Source organism: Ovis aries, chromosome 20 (assembly GCF_016772045.2).
Source record: "Ovis aries strain OAR_USU_Benz2616 breed Rambouillet chromosome 20, ARS-UI_Ramb_v3.0, whole genome shotgun sequence".
NCBI lineage: Eukaryota > Metazoa > Chordata > Mammalia > Artiodactyla > Bovidae > Ovis > Ovis aries.
The window spans coordinates 21,891,402-21,912,941 of NC_056073.1; the positions used below are offsets into that span (position 1 = coordinate 21,891,402).

The window sequence follows — 21,540 nt, forward strand, 5'->3', positions numbered from 1 at the left end:
ATAACTCACAAGGGGATCCCATAAGGATAACAGCTGACCTCTCAAGAGAAAGTCTTCAGGCCATAAGGGAATGGCAGGACATATTTAAAGTGATGAAAGAGCAAAACCTACAACCCAGATTACTATACCCAGCAAGGATCTCATTCAAATATAAAGGAGAAATCAAAAGCTTTACAGACAAGCAAAAGCTGAGAGAATTCAGCACCACCAAACCAGCTCTTCAACAAATGCTAAAGGACCTTCTCTAGACAGAAAACACAGAAAAGGTTTATAAACTTGAACCCAAAACAACAAGGTAAATGGCAATGGGATCTACTTATCAATAATTACCTTTAATGTAAATGGGTTTAATGCCCCAACCAAAAAACAAAGACTGGCTGAATGGATACAAAAACAAAACCCCTATATATGCTGTCTACAAGAGACCCACCTGAAACCAAGGGACACATACAGACTGAAAGGGAAGGGCTGGAAAAAGATATTTCATGCAAATGGAGACCAAAAGAAAGCAGGAGTAGCAATACTCATATCAGATAAAACAGCCTTGAAATAAAGGCCATGAAAAGAAGGACACTACATAATGACCAAAGGATCAATCCAAGAAGACATAACAATTATAAATATATATGCATCCAACATAAGAGCAACTCAATATGTAAGGCAAATGTTAACAAGTATGAAAGGGGAAATTAACAGTAACACAATAATAATGGGAGACAATATCCCACTCATACCTAAGGATAGATCAACCAAACATAAAATTAGCAAGGAAACATAAACTTTAAGTGATACAATGGGCCAGTTAGACCTAATTGATATCTATGGGACATTTCACCTCAAAACAATGAATTTCACCTTTTTCTCAAGCACACACAAAACATTCTCCAGTATAGATCACATCCTGGCCTATAAATCTAGCCTTGGTAAATTCAAAAAAATTGAAATCATTTCAAGCATCTTTTCTGATCACAATGTGGTAAGATTAGATGTCAACTACAGGGAAAAAAAAAACTATTAAAAATACAAACATATGGAAGCTAAACAACATGCTTCTGAATAACCAACAAATCATGGAAGAAATCACAAAGGAAATCAAAATATGCATAGAAACAAACAAAAATGAAAACACAGCAACCCAAAACCTATGGGATTCAATAAAAGCAATGCTAAGAGGAAGGTTTGTAGCAATACAAGCTTACTTCAGGAAACAAGAGAAAAATCAAATAAATAACCTAAATTTACACCTTCTAGAAAAAGAAGAAATGAAGAACCCCAGGGTTAGTAGAAGGAAAGAAATAATAAAAATTAGAGCAGCAATAAATGAAAAAGAAACAAAGGAGGCTTTAGCAAAAATCAACAAAACTAAAAGCTGGTTATTTGAGAAGATAAATAAAATGACAAACCATTAGCCAGACTCATCAAGAATAAAAGGGAGAAGAATCAAATCATCAAAATTGGAAATGAAAATGGAGAAATCACAACAGACAACACAGAAATACAAAGGACCCTAAGAGACTACTATCAGCAACTAAATGCCAACAAAATGGACAACTTGGAAGAAATGGACGAATTCTTGGAAAAGTGTAACTTTCCAAAACTGAACTAGGAAGAAATAGGAAATCTTAACAGATCCATCACAAGCATGGAAATTGAAACTAATCAAAAATCTTCCAACAAACAAAAGCCCAGAACCAGATGGCTTCACAGGTGAATTCTACCAAAAATTTAGAGAAGTGCTAACACCCATCCTACTCAAACTCTTCCAGAACATTGCAGAGAAAGATAAACTCCCAAACTCATTCTGTGAGGCCATGATCACCCTAGTACCAAAACCAGAAAAGATGCCACAAAAAAAGAAAATTACAGGCCAATATCACTGACAGATGCAAAAATCCTCAACAAAATTCTAGCAAACAGAATCCAACAACATATTAAAAAGATTATACATTATGACCAAGTAGGCTTTATCCCAGGGATGCAAGGTTTCTTCAATATTTGCAAACCAATCAATGTGATATACCACATTAACAAATTGAAAGGTAAAAACCATATGATTATCTCAATAGATGCAGAGAAAGTCTTTGACAAAATTCAACACCCATTTATGATAAAAACTCTTCAGAAAGGCACAGAAGGAACATGCCTCAACATAATAAAAGCCATATATGATAAACCCACAGCAAATATTATCCTCAATGGCAAAAAATTGAAAGCATTTCCCCTAAAGTCAGGAATAAGACAAGGGTGCCTACTCTCACTACTATTCAACATAGTTTTGGAAGTCCTAGCAACAGCAATCAGAGAAGAAAAAGAAATAAAAGGAATCCAGATGGAAAAAAAAAAAAGAAGTAAAACTCTCACTGTTTGCAGATGACATGATCCTCTACATAGAAAACCCTAAAGGCACCACCAGAAAATTACTAGAGATAATCAATGAATATAGTAAAGTTTCAGAATACAAAATTAATACACAGAAATCCCTTGCACTCCTATACACTAACAATGAGAAAACAGAAAGAGAAATTAAGGAAACAATCCCATTCACCATTGCAATAAAAAGAATAAAATACTTAGGAATAAACCTACCTAAAGAAACAAACGACCTATACATAAAAAACTATAAAACACTGGTGAAAGAAATCAAGGATGACACAAATAGATGGAGAAATATACCATGTTTATGGATCAGAAGAATCAACATAATGAAAATGAGTATACTACCCAAAGCAATCTATAGATTCAGTGCAATCCCTATCAAGCTACCAATGGTATTTTTCACAGAGCTAGAACAAATAATTTCACAATTTGTAAGGAAATACAAAAAAAATCTCAAATAGCCAAAGCAATCTTGAGAAAGAAGAATGGAACTGGAGGAATCAACCTGCCTGACTTCAGGCTATACTACAAAGCAACAGTCATCAAGACAGTATGGTACTGGCACAAAGACAGAAATATAGACCCATGGAACAAAATAGAAAGCCCAGAGATAAATCCACGCTCTATGGAGAAGGAAATGGCAACCCACTCCAGTGTTCTTGCCTGGAGAATCCCAGGGACAGGGGAGCATGGTAAGCTCCCGTCTATGGGGTCGCACAGAGTCGGACACGACTGAAGTGACTTAGCAGGATGGACACCTTATCTTTGACAAAGGAGGCAAAGACATACAATGGAGAAAAGATAATCTCTTTAACAAGTGGTGCTGGGAAAACTGGTCAACCACCTGTAAAAGAATGAAACTAGAACACTTTCTAACACCATACACAAAAATTAACTCAAAATGGATTAAAGACCTAAATGTAAGACCAGAAACTATAAAACTCCTAGAGGAAAACAGGCAAAACACTCTCTGACATAAATCACGGGAAGATCCTCTATGACCCATGCCCCAGAGTAATGGAAATAAAAGCAAAAATAAACAAATGAGACCTAATTAAACTTAAAAGCTTTTGCACTTTTGAAGGAAAACTGAAGAAAAATGAAGGAAACTATAAGCAAGGTGAAAAGACAGCCTTCTGAATGGGAGAATATAATAGCAAATGAAGCAACTGACAAAGAACTAATCGTAAAAATACACAAGCAGCTCGTGCAGCTCAATGCCAGAAAAATAAATGACCCAATCAAAATATGGGCCAAAGAACTAAACAGATATTTTTCCAAAGACGACATATAGATGGCTAACAAACACATGAAAAGATGCTCAATATCACTCATTATCAGAGAAATGCAAATCAAAACCACAATGAGGTACCATCTCATGCCAGTCAGCAATGGCTATCAAAGTCTATAAACACTGGAGAGAGTGTGGAGAAAAGGGGAACCCTCTTACACTGTTGGTAAAAATGCAAACTAGTACAGCCACTATGGAGAACAGCATGGAGATTCCTTAAAAACTGGAAACAGAACTGCCACACAACCCAGCAATCCCACTGCTGGGTATACACATCGAAGAAACCAGAATTGAAAGAGACACATGTACCCCAATGTTCATCGCAGCAATGTTTACAATAGCTAGGACACGGAAGCAACCTAGATGTCCATCGGCAGCCAAATGGGTAAGAAATCTGCGGTACATATACACAATGGAATATTACGCAGCTATTAAAAAAGAATGCATTCGAATCAGTTTTAATGAGATGGATGAAACCGGAGCCTATTATACAGAGTGAAGTAAGTCAGAAAGAAAAACACCAATACAGTATATTAATGCATATATATATGATATTTAGAAAGATGGTAATGATGATCGTATATGTGAGATAGCAAAAGAGACACAGATATAAAGAACAGACTTTTGGACCTTTTGGGAGAAGGAGAGGGTGGGATAATTTGAGAGAATAGCATTGAAACATGTGTATTACCATATGTGAAATAGATGACCAGTCCAAGTTTGATGTGTGAAACAGGGTACTCAAAGCCAGTGCACTGGGACAACCCAGAGGGATGGGATGGGCAGGGAGGTGGGAGGGGGTTTCTGGATGGGGGACACATGTACACCCATGGCTGATTCATGTCAATGTATGGCAAAAACCACCACAATCTTGTAATTAGCCTCCAATTAAAATAAATTAATTAATTTTAAAAACAAAAACAAGAAAAAAAAAAGACAACAGAACTAACAAGTCCATTTTGGAAAACACAACAGCTCTCACTTGTTTGAGAAGCCAACTAAAGATAACACTAACTGTGTAGTCTTTAATTTTAGTTATATAAATAAAGTTTCCTTGGTTACATAAATAAAGACTCTAAAAAACAATTTCAAAATGCCATTTTATTTTTGATTTGAGGTATAGAGTAATGATATAACTCTATTACTGACATCAAGAAACATCTAAACCTTCGATCACAGCCTCATATATACACGAGATAGTGGAAAATGGATGGTGGAATGGGATATGACTTCTCAGAAAGGAGCAAGGTCAAACTGGCTTCCCCCTGACAAATTTAAGAAAGAGAAACCTATACTAGATTCAACAGAAGCTGAGAATCTTTTAGGAAGCTAAAAAGATGGAAACTACTTGAGAGTTTGTAACTACCTTTTCCCTTTCTTTAGGAAAACTAAAACTTTAGACTAGAGAAGCAATGGCCTATGAAACATCAAGTACCGGAAGAGGCAAGGATAAGATGTGTATGAAACAAAACCCTGCATTCTGAATAAAACTACAAACCAAAAGGTGCACAGAGGAAACAGTGACAACATAAGATATATAAGAAAACTTCAAAAGACATAATTATCCTCAGAAAAGGAAGAAGAGATTTTATATTAATGAAACAAATAGCATGATATGCAAGCAGAAAAAGCAGAATATAAAAGTGACCTCTTAGAAATTAAAAACACGATATGTGAATTTTAAAGTATTTAAGTAGAAAGATAAAGCTGAGGACTCTTCAAAAAAAAACAGGAAAAAAAAACCCTAAAGATGCATTATAAGAATTTCAGAACAAGATTTCTAAAGTTCTAAAAAAGAGAAATCACAGAAAAATGACAGGAAAGAAATTACCAAAGAAATAATATATGACTATTTCCCAGAGCCATGAAAACATGAAAAAGTGGCCAGGTGAAAAAATGTTCACCAAAGGTCAAGGACAATGTAGGGAAAAATACACATACCAAAGATAGATCAATATAAAAATAAAGAAGAAATCCTAAAGCTTTCAGAAAGAAAGAGCCTGGGTGAGAATGGCATCAGATTTCTGAACAGAAATATTGGAAGCTGGAATAAAAAGCAAGTGAAAACTTACATATTTGCTTACAAACTCCCAAATGAAAAATTCCAAACCCACGCTATCAAATATGAAAGTAGAATAAAGACATTTTCAAGCATCCAAACTTTCAAATAATTCATTTCCCATGAACCATTTTTAGGAGGTTCTCATAAGATGTGCTTTAGAACAACAAAGGATAATTAACAAAGAGACAGGATTCAGGATACAGATTCAGCATAGCAGAGGTGAAAAGAATTCCCAGAGTAACAAGTCCAAGGATAGTAATGGTCCAGAGAGAAACCAGTCTAAATCAAACGAGAATTTAGAGGGCTTCAGGAAGGTTTTACACTGAGATATAATTACAATACATGAGTATTATGGTATGATGGGAAAGAAAGGGCAAGATCCAGCTAAAATACCACACCACCATACTAGCAAAGCAATAGATGAGGTCTAAAACTGACTGAGTCAGGACAAACGGTAACACATGTAATTTTAAAATATGGAGACAAAAACAAACAAAAAATGTAGCTAATTCAAGGAAGCATGAAAACAAGCAAGTGGAGGACAAAGGATTGCTTATTTTATTATAGCCTTTTAACCTTAGTCATCTTTTTAACTCTTTGAATAAAATAATATAAATAAAAATATACTTTTAAATTAAATTTCAGTTTTAAAGTCAAATCTAAAATTCCCCTTTTCTCTCACTTTATAAATCCTGATACAAATCTATAAATGATTTCATTTATAAATCAAAAATCTATAAATCTTCATAAATCTGTAAATCTTGAAAGCAAAGTTTCAAAGAGGAGAAACTCACCTTCAAGGCAGCATCATAAATATCATTTGTGAGAGATTCCATCATATATGAACCTCCCCAAGGATCAGCCACTTTGGGAATCCCAGATTCTTCTTGAATAATGATTTGTGTGTTCCTGGCAATTCGAGCACTTTTCACAGTTGGCAAACCCAGGGCTTCATCAAAAGAATTTGTGTGCAAAGACTGAGTACCTCCAAACACCGCTGCCATTGCTTCTACTGTGGTACGAATGATGTTATTGTAAGGATCCTAAAACATTTAGTAAAAAGCAAAACAAGCCAATTGATATATACTGCAGCTGTAAATAATGATACGATTAGGAGTGCCTGATGCATACTTTCTTTGCCAAAATCTGCCTTAGTCTTCAGAATATCAAATAAACTTAAACAAATTAGGAAACAAACTAGACTTAGAATTCAGAGCCCAGGTGCCTAGTCTGTGCTTAAGCAATAAAACATTGCCTCTTATAATCATTTGAAATACTAAATATTTGTTGTGCTTATTTTTTATCGCCTAAATAATCTTCTATATGAGCATCATGAAGGTAATACATTATCCTTCATCTCATAATTCACTATTTCCTAATTACTGTATACCTTAAGTATCTACTCTAATGAGGTGGCCAAAACTGGCGATGATTTATTAATAAAACAGATAAAGAATGGACTATGAGAAAGGAAATATGTCTTATAGTTTGTTCTGTTCCTAACTCTGATCTGGGCAAGTCACTAGACCTTTCTGAACTTTAGCTTACTGCTGCTGCTGCTAAGTCACTTCAGTTGTGTCCGACTCTGTGTGACCCCATAGACGGCAGCCCACCAGGCTCCCCCATCCCTGAGATTCTCCAGGCAAGAACACTGGAGTAGGTTGCCATTTCCTTCTCCAATGCATGAAAAGTGAAGTCGTTCAGTCGTGTCTGACTCTTTGCAACCCCATGGACTGCAGCCTACCAGGCTCCCCCACCCATGGGATTTTCCAGGCAAGAGTACTGGAGTGGGTTGCCATTGCCTTCTCTGGAACTTTAGTTGACTTAGCTGTAAAAATGAGGGGATTAAGACAAAAATGATTACTGAAATTCGTTCCAACACTGAAATCTGTATTTTTCCATTTATAAGTACCTGAAGTCATTTGTAATATGGATACTTCTAGTTTTTATTTGCTTTTAAATGTATAAAAGCAATGTAACTTTAAAGTTATAACTTATTTTTAATATATCAAAATAATTCAATACATTAAGAAAATGCATGTTAAAAAGATCACCACTATATAATTTTTTAATTAAATGAAATGAAAATAGATTATCCAAGTGACAATAGTTTTTAAGTGGTTTATTTGCACAGATGCTTACTTAAACATATAACATGTACATAAAAAGTATGTATAACACCAACTTTAATGAGGAAGTTTTGTGTTAAGAATTTCAATCATTAAAATTACTTAAGATGATATTAAATTATAACTGTACTTTTTCCTCATCATCACTTATTTTTTACTGTTAGAAAAATAAAACACACAGCCATACAAGTAAGCTAAGATTTAAATGATTTTATATTGTTAACCACTAGAGGGAGCAAATTTTATTACAATTTGTGTAAAAACAAACATTAAATATGCATTATGCTTCAGAACAATTCGGAGAAGGCAATGGCACCCCACTCCAGTACTCCTGCCTGGAAAATCCCATGGACGGAGGAGCCTGGAAGGCTGCAGTCCATGGGGTGGCGAAGAGTCGGACACGACTGAGAGACTTCACTTTCACTTTTCACTTTCATGCATTGGAGAAGGAAATTGGCAACCCACTCCAGTGTTCTTGCCTAGAGAATCCCAGGGACGGGGGAGCCTGATGGGCTGCCATCTGTGGGGTCACACAGAGTCAGACACGACTGAAGCCACTTAGCAGCAGCAGCAGCAGCATGATGTCTGCACAGAGAGGTATCTGTCACCTTCTCAACTTTAGTCAGACACTTAACAAATTGTGACCAGTTTTTAGTTACTGCAGTTTTTTTTATTTATTAGCTAGCTGGGCTGGGTCTTATGGAGAAGGCAATGGCACCCCACTCCAGTACTCTTGCCTGGAAAATCCCTTGGACAGAGGAGTCCGGTAGGCTGCAGTTCATGGGGTTGCTAAGAGTCAGGCACGACGGAGCAACTTCACTTTCACGTCAGAACAATTGTGATTTTCAAATATTAGCAGAAAAGTTCTTAAATACATTTCTTGCCTAGGCCAAGTTGCTTAGAAGAAAATAAATGACTTCTTAAAATTCATACATACTTGCTCAGTAAGTGACCATCCTGATGTCTGACAATGTGCTCTTAGGAGAAGAGATTTAGAGTTTTTAGGCTGAAACATTTTCTCTATTAAATGAGCCCAGAGTCTTCTCCCAGCTCTCATTTTTGCTATTTCCATATAAAAGTTCATTCCAATTCCCCAGAAGAAAGACAACCTAAAATAGTAATGTTAAGTCTAAAATCTAATTATAAAATGGAAAATAAAACTAAATGCATCACACACACACATACAAGAGCTCAGATTTTAATTTCAAATAACTTAATTTGAATCAAAATCAAAGCATATGTACTTCAATAACCTTAAACCTATAATAGAGGACTTGTCTTTTAAAAGAACAAAAACAAATCTGTCTTGAAAATTATATTTACATTTTTAAATTATTTTTCAAAATGTGTCAGTTAATTATTTTCAGAATAGCAGAGAATAAAATTCCTCTAATTTACAAAGAAGTATGGTCAAACTTAACTCTGAATTTTATTAATAATTATAAAGAGTACTGGCTTATTCCCTAAAGGAATCTGGTATATTTATATACACAAATTCACTGTATCAATATATTTTGCTGTACAATCATAAAATAGTCCTATAAACTTTTTAATGTTGAGGTAATATTTGAGTTTAATTTACTCACCTTGGTGCAAATTCATCAATGGTCAGGCCAGCTTGGAGTCCAGTTCTACAGTACTCCAAACCATCTGCTATAGTATAGGCCAGTTCCAGAATGGCATCAGCCCCTGCTTCCTGCATATGGTATCCACTAATTGAAATTGAATTAAATTTTGGCATGTGCTATATAAAATAATAAAAAACACAACTTTAAATAAAAATATTAAAAAGGTTCTATTAAATTTATTTTCTATGAAATAAAACTACTTGAAAATGATGTTCAATTCAGATATAACACTAACTGAAAAGATTTAATGTTTAGTTACACTCATTTTTCAATTTAAATGGCTCATCCAATGAACCACAAAGGACTACATGTACCTGTTTTATTTCCTAGTGAAAAGGAATCATCAACCATTGATCAGCACCAAAAGTTAAACACTGAATTAGTTGACTGAGATTAGGAATGTAACCTCTGGTCCAAGAACTGAATGATAACATCTTTAATTAGAAATTGATGCCTCTGACCTCATAAGAGGTCCTAAGACCTCAAGTCTTTGGGCATATGTGCTGAAGATGTATAAATTTAACTATTGTTAACTAGTTATTAATTATCTTATCTGAACATGAGTAAGTACACAGTGGGGGAAAAAAAGAAAATGATTCAGTGCTAGTACTGTATATGAAAACTAAACAGGAAAAACGCATGACTTAAAATTCAAAGATTTCAGTTTGGTTTACTATGACATTTAATGCTTAGGGTATCTCAGACAGGCTCCTTCTCCCACAATCACTAATCCACTATTCCCCTAAAAAGTCATGTTAGGTAGGGTACATATCACACAGAACCCCCAGAACCAAGGAAAAAAAAAAAACTATTATCCTTCCAAGAATTAATCAAAAATAAATAATATATACTAAATCACAAAACACTCATTACAGTGGGTTCAGAATGTGAACTCAAGTCAGAGTGCTCAAATTATAGTCATATCACTTAACTAGCCAGAGGACTGTAGGCAATTTTCTCAACCTTGTTATCCCTTGGCTTCCTAAAGTATAAAATAGATATCATAATTCTACCTTCCTCATGGAATTGTAGGATTAACAGAAATGACTCACCAAAGCCACTTAGTATTATGCCTATATATAAAGTATTCAAAAAAAGTTAGTTGTTGGTATGGTATGGATTATCTGTATTTTACACTTGCAAATACTTTTTATAACCAACAGCTCTTGAAAAACGTTCATTACAAAGTAATAAGGGGACTGAATTACATGGCATTGACAGACTACTTGAGTATATTTACAGTTACAAAGAAAGCAGCAAGGAAGCAAACAGGTGCTTCCCTACTGAGAGCAGTTTAATAGAATTTCTTTAAGAATAACAGAAATACTAGAATACTGGAATATTATTCAGTCTTAAAAAGGAAGCAAATTCTGACACAAGCTACAATGTAGACGAACCTGGAGGACAGTATGCTAAGTGAAATAGGCCAGACACAAAAAGATAAATACGCTATGATTCCACTTATAAGTACAAACAAAAAGTAGAATGGTGTTTGCCAGGGGCCAAAGGGAGGGGGAAATGCAAAGTATTTAACAGACACAGAGATTCACTTCTGCAAGATGAAAACAATCCTGGAGATGGATGATGGTGATAGTTACACAACAAAGTGAATGGACTTAAAACCACTGAATGGTTTATTTGGAAATGACTCAGATGGTAAATTTTATGTTATATGTGTTTTGCCACAAGTAAATTTTTTTTAAAGGAATAACATAAAAGCTTACAAAGTACTTCAATATAACATATTTCATCAGTATATGAAACTAGCACATTTATCACTTACATGAAGAATTATATAAAGCGATTTTGAACTTGCAGGTGACATTAGAGTCTTTCACAAGGTTAAAAGTCCAAGTCCATAATAGCAGATTGCTACTATCTACCCCAAGAATCATTCTCCATTCTCCTCTTGTATATGAACCATGCAGTCAGAGTGCCAATGTGTTCTACATTTCCAACCTCCTCTCTGTGTGTCCACTGAGATATAAGTGGAAGTTTGGTTTTTTCCTTCTGGAAGCTCACCTTTAACCAGAGGGGTGGTGTCCCTCTCCCCAAACAAAGTCCGCCTCCCTACTTCCTTAATCATGAGTTGGCACACTAAAAATAGAGGAGAAAGCCAAATGAAAGGACACAGGAATCCTTATGGCTGTGGAGCTTCCATATAACCAAGACCTTGACAGCCTACCTTCCAACTTCTCTTAGATGAAAGAGAACTTCTCTTAGAATCTTCATTTACTTAAAGATACTGCTATTTGTGTGTGTGTTTGTCATATACGGCTCAACTAATCCTCCTATGCATGTTTGTGAAATTGAAAAAGGTGATAGGAATGTATAATTCTAAACAATTCACATGGGCAGATGGAATCTATGAAAAAAAAAAGGAAAAGTGTAAAGGTTAAATATCAAATGAGGAGAGTAGGCAATACTAGCAAGGGTACTGAGAGAATGGCAATTATAAGAGGTAAAGAGATTAAAAAAAAAAAAGTTTTGATTACAGAATGACTGCCCTTTACTGTGAAATAATGGTCTAATTTTAAGGTAGATAAGAGAAGAACATTGTCAGCAAAAAGTAAAGTGTGAATGACAGGGGAAAGTATAAATGAATTACTTAGAGGAAATGAAGAAGCTTTATGTTTCCCTGTTGAAGGTTTGCTAATATAGAAATACTATAAGAACCTTCTTTTCCTACCACTCTGGGGAAAATGAACCTACTTCAGGGGTGAAATATTAAGGATCTTATTGTAGTTGCAGATACAAGTGATATCTTCTAATCCAGTTTTCTTGCAGAAACAAAGTTGCTATTTTGATTCTCATCTATCTGACACCAGTATCTATTCACAATTGATTCTGAAATCTGGAGAGAAATAAAGAAGTGTAAATAATGAGCCCTCCCTGATTCTAACAATTATCAGAGAATAAAAATTTTAACAATAAAGAAAATACAATAAAGGCCTACTGTTCAGACTCCTATAAGTAATGACAGACCATAAAACTAGTACATTAAAGACTAAAAAATAAAAGCTAATAATATACATACAAACACAAATCCCACATCCTGACTATACTATAACTACTACTCAGACTCAATTACCAAATTCAAATTAGGTTATGGCATTTTATAAAAATTCCTACAGTCTAAGAACAATAGTAAAACCTATAATAACAAAGGATACCTTTGCTGTATATTGGAAGATGTCAGCAATAATTTTCATGGATGGTTCTGGAGGAAAAATATAAGTATTTCTGACCATAAATTCCTTTAGTATATCATTTTGGATTGTACCAGTAAGTTTCTCTTTAGGTACGCCTTGCTCTTCTCCAGTTACTATAAAAGTTGCAAGAACTGGAATAACTGCTCCATTCATGGTCATGGAAACTGACATTTTTTCTAAAGGAATTCCATCAAAAAGAATTTTGGTATCTTCCACAGTGTCAATAGCAACTCCAGCCATTCCAACATCACCACGAACTCGAGGGTTGTCTGAATCATAGCCACGATGTGTTGCCAGATCAAAGGCAACTGATAATCCTTGTTGACCAGCTAAATATATAGAGAAAAATAAGGTAGGATTAAACAGTCTGGCATCAAAGTAAACTGATTTTAACACTACTAAAAGTACTGATTCATCTCATCACAGTCTACTTTGATAATAAACAATCTTTATGCTCAAAACAAACTTACATAAAGAGACTTTAGTTCCTAAGAGTCTGTTGTTTCCCATGTACTGAAAAACACACAAAGTGAATTCCAGACTTCACTATAATAAAGACTAGAAGGAATAAAACATATTGATCTCATGTCCATCTGAGGATTTTTTAATCTTAACAATTTTTGATAGAAATATTTTTAAGATTCATGGGAAGATATGGCTGTTTATATACAGTTAACATTATTTAGTACTTGTATGCTCATTTATTTTTGCTCTTGTCTTGGCCATTGAAATTTAATGGGAAATAGAATTATAAAAAACACTCAAAAAACTAAAATCGGTACCACATTTTTGTTTATTCCTTTCTTTGGTCGTCTCATAAACCATTTTCCCCTCCCATTCCTATCCTGACAGTTTAAATTAAAAGCTTTTCAAAGGCAAAGCCAATGTCTCAGAATTTTCTTCATATAACTTCACCTAATTCCTTTTATACAATGTGCATTTAGGTATTGTTTTCTTTCAGGAATTGAGCACTTTATTCTGGGTTATCTATTTTTTTGACCATGTAAATTGAAAAACATTCTTTTTTTTTTTTTTTTGAGAGTATAGCCTTGACTACTAGATTATAAAGTGACTATTAGCTCTATTGAGATTAACTAGTCTCCCTTCAAAAAGCCAAGATGAGGAAGTGTTATATTTGATCATAAGTACTATGTCTCACATTAAAATCTCACCCTTAATATTGTCCTTATAGAACTTATTGCTCTCTTCCACAGTACTGAAACCAGCATACTGGCGGATGGTCCAGGGCCTGAAAGTGTACATGGTGGGATACGGTCCACGCGTGAATGGCTTCATGCCTGGAAGTTCTTCAGGGAAGTCCTTGGTATCCCGGCTGGAATATAAGGGCTTTATGGAGATCCCCTCTGGGGTGTGCCATATTAGTTCTTCTGGGTTTTTGCCTTTCAACTGCTTTTTAGCCAAGGCAGCCCATTCTGGATGAAGGGGCTGTTGCTGATGCAGAAGTCGTTGCCAGATAAGCCTGGAGCCTGAGGACCCTTTCAGCTGCCTCAGGTGATGTGGTGAAAGCAAAAAAAGCCGAGTCTTAGCCCTCAACATGATGGAACATGGAACACGCCAAACAAGAACAAGAACTGACCTAGAAAAAGAAGCACAGTGCATATGTATTTGCAAGACTGGCAAAACTGGAGCTTACTGGTGAGAAAGAAAAAGAGAAAAAACAGTATATAAGTATGATTTCTTCTCCTTTTCTGTTCCCTACACATAATATTTTATAACTTTGGTCCCTCGTGTCCAAAACTACTGTCATTGTTCTAGTCTAGTCCTCTTCCTCAAGAGCCTCTCAGCAGGTTGTGCTGACCAGTCTTCAGCCCCCTCTCATCCATTCTGCACCCTGACACCAATGCAGAGATGATCATGTCACACTGTGAAGATTTTTCAAAGGCGATGCATCACGTAGAGGATGCAGCATAGCCTCCTAATTAATTTTTCACTCAGAAGGTTTTTATTTAACATCTATATTATGACAGGCATTGTACTGGATGCTGGAGAAAAAAGGGGTGAATCAAACAGACATTTAAGTCCCCTATGCCCTGATCCTGCTTATCTCTCAGAATTACCTCTGCCTTTGACCCACTCCAGCACTCTTGCCTAGAAAATTCCATGGGTAGAGGAGCCTGGCGGGCTACAGTCCATGGGGTCGCAAAGAGTCAGACATGACTGAGTGACTTCACTTCACTTCTTTGACCTCTACACATTTTGTATTCTAGAAATTCTGGATCACCTACAGTGCCCTTCATGTGTCAAAGTTCCATGACTTGCCCTTGCTCTTCTATTGACCTAGAATGCACTACTTTGGCTAAGGCATAACCTCTGGTATGCAGGGCTTTCTATGTGACAGGTACTGTTTAAGGACTTTATGTAGAGCAGCAATTTTAAACCTCAAAACACCACCAAGAAATAGGAATTTATACTAATATTATCCCCATTTTACAGATGAGGAAACTCAGGCACAGAAGAGCTAGTATTTAATCTTGGAAAGCAAAGCATTTAACGAATACATTCACACCCTGTCCCTGAAACTACAAGCTGGATTAAATGGCCTCTTCAGTATTCTATACCACAGAGCTCTGTTTCCCTCTTTATAAATCTATCATCTCCCATACTTCAATAGATTAGAACACTGTTTTTTATTTCATATAAGATATATTTCTTTATGTTTTGTTTATATAAAATATGTGCATATAAAATTTCATATATATATATTCTCTTCTATTCCATAAACTGATCTAATATCAGAGCTATATATTCCTGATAATTACCCAGAGTCTTATACTATATAACTAAGTCCAATTTCATCATTTTACAGATGTAGAAATTAAAGTCCAAAGAAATACAGAAATAAAGCAGCTTATCAAAATTCTACACAGAAAAGCAGTACTGAAAGTTCTGCATTATTTAATGCTTATCAGAGTCATAGTCTCAACATGTAGAGCCTAGTATCTAAAAGCATTTTGAGTTGAAATTATTATTAATATATTCATGATTCCCTACAATACATAAGACAAGTAAAGTGAGTTCAAAATTCTATTTTCCATACCATTTCTCATCTATCAATTTAGTGAATTTTAAACAAAATTAAGAATACCCAACATTTGTTAGGGAATTATAAAAGAAAAAGGAATCCAATTGGTGGGAGTATTAACTGAGATTAACTATTTAAAAAAGCAAATTGGTAACATACACAAACAATCTCTGAAATGATCATGCCATTCCACTGAGGATCATTACTCCTGGAAAAATTATTAGACAAAATACACATTCCCTAGTAGTTTTACTTATAGTTAGGAAAACTCAGAAACATCATCAATGAAGAAGAAATAAATAAGTTCAGTATTTAAAAATTACAGAATTTTATGTAGCTGTAAAAATATGTTTAGGAATTAGGCAAAACTAATCTTTGATGTCAGAAGTCAGAAGAGTGGTTGTGTGGTGACTAGTTGAGAAAGGAAGAAAGAAAGGAGCTCTAGGGTGATGGTCTTGATCTGAATTCCTATTATATAGATGTGTTCAGTTTGTGGAAATTCATCAAATTTTACAAATATAATACATGCACTTAACTATAAGTATATTATACATAACATATTATACATAAGTTAAAATTTAAAATGTTATGCGCAGTGTCTTTAAAAAAAGGAGATAGGCTCAAGAAGCATTAAAAGATAAAAAAAAAAAGTGTCCTAGGTAAAAATTGCATAGAACAAAGTCTAAACAGAAATACAACAAAAACAATTCCTATTTCTTTAAACTAGTATGCCTTTTATTCTATTAAACTCATGGGGTCCTAGACATCCATCTTCTTCTGAGCCATAAACTGCACGTACTAGCTTAAAAGGCAGATGAGAAGAAAAAATTTATAACTGAACTACTAGGGTAGTAATGTTATAAAAAGTAATCTAATAGAATGGATAGAAAACAAGCTCCTACTGTATAGCATCTGGGACTATATTCAATATTCTGTGATAAACCATAATGAAAAGAACATGAAAAAATGTACATGTATGTGTAACTGAGAGGCTTCACTGTACAGCAGTAATTAACACTCAGGTTAACTCTAGTGGTAAAAAATCTGCCTGCCAATTCGGGAGACACAGAAATGTGGGTTTGATCCCTGGAAAAGGAAATGGAACTCACTCCAGTATTCTTGCCTGGGAAATCCCATGGACAGAAGAGCCTGGTGGACAACAGTCCATGGCATCCCAAATAGTAGGATATGACTGAGCACGCATGCAGAGTACACAGTAATTAACATAACATTGTAATTCAACTATACTTCAATAAAAAATACACTTTTAAAAAAGTAATCTGAAAACTGCCTGAGACTACGTTGCAGAAGATAATATCACAATCATTTCATGCAAAATGCAGGTTCAGTTCAGTCGCTTAATCGTGTCTGACTCTTTTCCACTCCATGGACTGCAGCACAGCAGGCCTCCCTGTCAATCACCAACTCCCAGAGTTTACTCAAACTCATGTCCATTGAGTCAGTGATGCCATCCAATCATCTCATCCTCTGTCGTCTCCTTCTCCTTCTGCCTTCAATCTTTCCCAGCATCAGGGTATTTTCAAATGAGTCAATTATTCTCATCAGGTGGCCAAAGTATTGAAATTTCAGCTTCAACATCAGTCCTTGCAATAAATATTCAGGACTGATTTCCCCTAGGATGGACTGGTTGGATCTCCTTGAAGTCCAAGGAATTCTCAAGAGTCTTCTCCAACACCACAGTGCGAAAGGATCAATTCTTCGATGCTCAGCTTTCTTTATTATCCAACTCTCACATCCATACATGACTACTGGAAAAACCATTGCTTTGACTAGACGGACCTTTGTTGGCAAAGTAATGTCCTGCTTTTTAAAAGCTGTCTAGGTTGGTCATAACTTTTCTTCCAAGGAGCAAGCATCTCTTAATTTCATGGCTGAAGTCACCATCTGCAGTGATTTTGGAGCCCAAAAATATAAAGTCAGCCACTGTTTCCACTGTTGCCCCATCTATTTGCCATGAAGTGATGGGACTGGATGCCATGATCTTCGTTTTCTGAATGTTGAGCTTTAAGCCAACTTTTTCACTCTCTTCCACTTTCATCAAGAGGCTCTTTAGTTCCTCTTCACTTTCTGCCATAAGGGTGGTATCATCTGCATATCTGAGGTTATTGATATTTCTCCCAGCAATCTTGATTCCAGCTTGTGCTTCATCCAGCCCAGTGTTTCTCATGATGTACTCTGCATGTAAGTTAAATAAGCAGGGTGACAATATACAACCTTGACGTACTCCTTTCCTGACGTACTCATTTCTGTCCTCAGGAAGCAGGTCAGCTGGTCTGCTATGCCCATCTCTTGAAGAATTTTCCACCGATTGTTGTGATCCACACAGTCAAAGGCTTTGGCATAGTCAATAAAGCAGAAATAGATGTTTTCTGGAACTCTCTTGCTTTTTTGATGATCCAGTAGATGTTGGCAATTTGATACCTAGCTCCTCTGCCTTTTCTCAATCCAGCTTGAACACATGGAAGTTCATAGTTCACATACTGTTGAAGCCTGGCTTGGAGAATTTAGAGCATTATTTGGCATGTGTGTGAGATGAGTGCAATTGATGGTAGTCTGAGCATTCTTTGGCATTCCCTTTCTTTGGGATTGGAATGAAAACTGACCTTTTCCAGTCCTGTGGCCACTGCTGTGTTTTCCAAATTTGTTGGCATATTGAGGGCAGCACTAACATTATTTTTTAGGATTTTAAATAGCTCAACTGGAATTCCATCACCTCCACTAGCTTTGTTCGTAGTGATGCTTCCTAAGGCCCACTTGACTTCACATTCCAGGATGTCTGGCTCTAGGTGAGTGATCACACCATTGTGGTTATCTGGGTCAAGAAGATCTTTTTTGCATAGTTCTTCTGTGTATTCTTGCCACCTCTTCTTAGTATCTTCTGCTTCTGTTAGGTCCCTACCATTTCTGTCCTTTATTGTGCCCATCTTTGCATGAAATGTTCCCTTGGTATCTCTAATTTTCTTGAAGAGATCTCTACTCCTCTATTTCTTTGCATTGATCACTTGAGGAAGGCTTTCTTATCTCTCCTTGCTATTCTTTGGAACTCTGCATTCAAATGGGTATATGTTTCCTTTTCTCCTTTGCCTTTAGCTTCTCTTCTTTTCATAGCTGTTTGTAAGGCCTCCTCAGACAACCATTTTGCCTTTTTGCATTTCTTTTTCTTGGGGATGGTCTTGATCACTGCCTCCTGTACAATGTCACGAACCTCCGAACCTCCATCCATAGTCCTTCAGGCAACTCTTTGTCTATCAGATCTAATCCCTTGAATCTATTTGTCACTTTCATTGTAAGGGATTTGATTTAGGTCATACCTGAATGGTCTAATGGTTTTCCCTACTTTCTTCAATTTAAGCCTGAATTTGGCAATAAGGAGTTCATGATTTGAGCCAGTCAGCTCCTGGTCTTGTTTTTGCTGACTGTACAGAGCTTCTCCATCTTTGGCTGCAAAGAATATAATCAATCTGATTTCAGTGTTGATCATCTGGTGATGTCCATGTGTAGAGTCTTCCCTCGTACTGTTAGAAGAGGGTGTTTGCTATGACCAGTGCGTTCTCTTGGCAAAACTCTGTTAGCCTTTGCCCTGTTTCATTCTGTACTCCAGGGCCAAATTTGCCCGTTACTCCAGGTATTCCTTGACTTCTTACTTTTGCATTCCAGTTGCCTATAATGAAAAGGACATCTTTTGGGGGTGTTAGTTCTAAAAGGTCTTGTAGGTCTTCATAGAACTGTTCAGCTTCAGCTTCTTCAGCCTAATGGTTGGGGCATAGACTTGGATTACTGTGATATTGAATGGTTTGCCTTGGAAACAAATAGAGATCATTCTGTCATTTTTGAGATTGCATCCAAGTACCGCATTTCAGACTCTTTTGTTGACGATGATGACTACTCCATTTCTTCGAAGGGATTCTTGCCCACAGTAGTAGATACAACGGTCATCTGAGTTAAATTCACCCATTCCATTTTAGTTCACTGATTCCTAAAACGTCGATGTTCACTCTTGCCATCTCCTTTTTGACCACTTCCAATTTACAACCAGTCCATCCTAAACGAGATCAGTCCTGGGTGTTCATTGGAAGGACTAATACTAAAGCTGAAACTCCAATACTTTGGCCACCTCATGGGAAGAGTTGACTCATTGGAAAAGACCCTGATGCTGGGAAAGATTGAAGGTGGGAGGAGATGGGGACAACAGAGGATAAGATGGCTGGATGGCATCACCAACTTGATGGACATGAGTTTATGTAAACTCCAGGAGTTGTTGATGGACAAGGAGGCCTGGCGTGCTGCAATTCATGGGGTCGCAAGGAATCAGACACGACTGAGTGACTGAACTGAACTGAGCTGAATTTACCTTGATTCATGGACCTAACATTCCAGGTTTCTATGCAATACTGCTCTTTACAATGTTGCAGGTAGGGCTTTACAAAATGCAGGTAGGGCTTTCCTAAACCTGGATAAGTGATTGGAAAGAGGTGACTTCCTGAAAATCGCATGACAAATTGGTAAAGACTGGAAATAGACATCTTTTTTAGATAAGAACACAACTTCGGCTGATGGAAACAGGATTTCTGAACTTTTCTCAAAAGATACATCAAGAGACACTTTCAACAACCAAAGAAATAATATGCAAAGCAAATATAATAAGTTATGAGTGATTAAAATGTGTGAAAGAGCAACAGTGAAGCAACATTTGCCCTAATGATGAAGCAACATCTGCCACACCCTCAAAAAAATACGGGTAAAACACCTACATACAGTTCTGAATCAAATCCCTTTTAAATTTGTTTACACGTGATTCTACTTTAAAAGCTAGCCGCCTCCAATGTTCGTCCAATTTAGGTGAGAGAGGACAACACAGAGCATGCAAATTAAATTTAGTATCAGCATAAATAAGTCTTTAAACATAAAATACTGAGAGAAAAATCATCAAGTGATTTAAAATTTGACACACACAAATATATTACTCAATTTGGTGCGTATAAAAGATTACTCTCTTTCCAGATAAAAACGAGAACAAGTTAGCAATTTACACTTTCAAGTACGTTTAGACCTGTCTTTCCACTTCTCACCATCACCTTCATCTGTACACAGAAAGAGACTTCCAATATCGCCACCCCTCACAAAAAACCCTCACAACCACCGCGGCCTCGAAGGAGGCAGCTCTGGAGACAGCATATTCCTCTGGAATCCTACAATCGCTCTCTGCCCGGAGGAACTTCGGGGTTCCTGGGTAACCAGGGAAGATGGCAATATGGCCTCTGGGACATTAAAAGCACCTTCTTTTCTGCAGTACCTCCGAACTTCCGCAGACCTCACTGAAAGAGAGAGGCCAGTGGAGCATTTAAACCTAAGAAGAGGTAGAGCAGAGTGGGATCCCTTCTCAGCAGTAAAGAAGGAGGAAGTTGGGAGTTGGGAAGAGAGAAAGGACAACTTTCTCCGGGGACAACTAAGGGTGGGGAGGAGTCTGAAGAATGGAGGGATCTGAAAGGCAGACGTGCCTCAAGGTGCACGGTCTTACTCACGAGTCGGCCTGTCTCAGACCGAGGCCTTGGAAGACGACGGCCAGACCTAGGAACCCCGAGCTCTGCAAGTCAGAAGTCCCCAAAGCAGGGCCCGGGACCAAGCAAGCGCAAAGGCCAACGCGATGGGACGGGATGGGGGCGTCGGCCGACCGCCCTCGTTCCAACCAATCCCGTCACGCTTTCGTGGGCGCGCTCCTGATGACGTTAGGGGGCGTGGATAGATGCCCGCCACTCCCCGTAGGCGTTTCCGGTTTCT

The 21,540-nt window shown here is 36.7% G+C and overlaps 1 protein-coding gene across 3 annotated transcripts in view; it reads right to left on the bottom strand.

The window, feature by feature from the left end:
* Positions 1-21,418, bottom strand: part of MMUT (methylmalonyl-CoA mutase) — a 40,621-nt gene extending 19,203 nt beyond the window's left edge. Inside the window, exons 1-6 of one of the 3 annotated variants that reach the window (XM_004018874.6) lie at positions 21,285-21,418; positions 13,871-14,295; positions 12,660-13,027; positions 9,445-9,602; positions 8,796-8,967; positions 6,524-6,772 (exon numbers count right to left, since the gene is read on the bottom strand). In XM_004018874.6, coding sequence (XP_004018923.1) covers positions 6,524-6,772; positions 8,796-8,967; positions 9,445-9,602; positions 12,660-13,027; positions 13,871-14,255 — 1,332 coding nt within the window. In that variant the 5' untranslated portion in view covers positions 14,256-14,295; positions 21,285-21,418. Of the gene's footprint in view, positions 1-6,523; positions 6,773-8,795; positions 8,968-9,444; positions 9,603-12,659; positions 13,028-13,870; positions 14,296-21,260 lie in introns of all 3 variants that reach the window. The other 2 variants (XM_012100805.5, XM_004018875.6) reach the window with 2 other exon arrangements.
* Between the last annotated feature and the right edge of the window lie 122 nt (positions 21,419-21,540).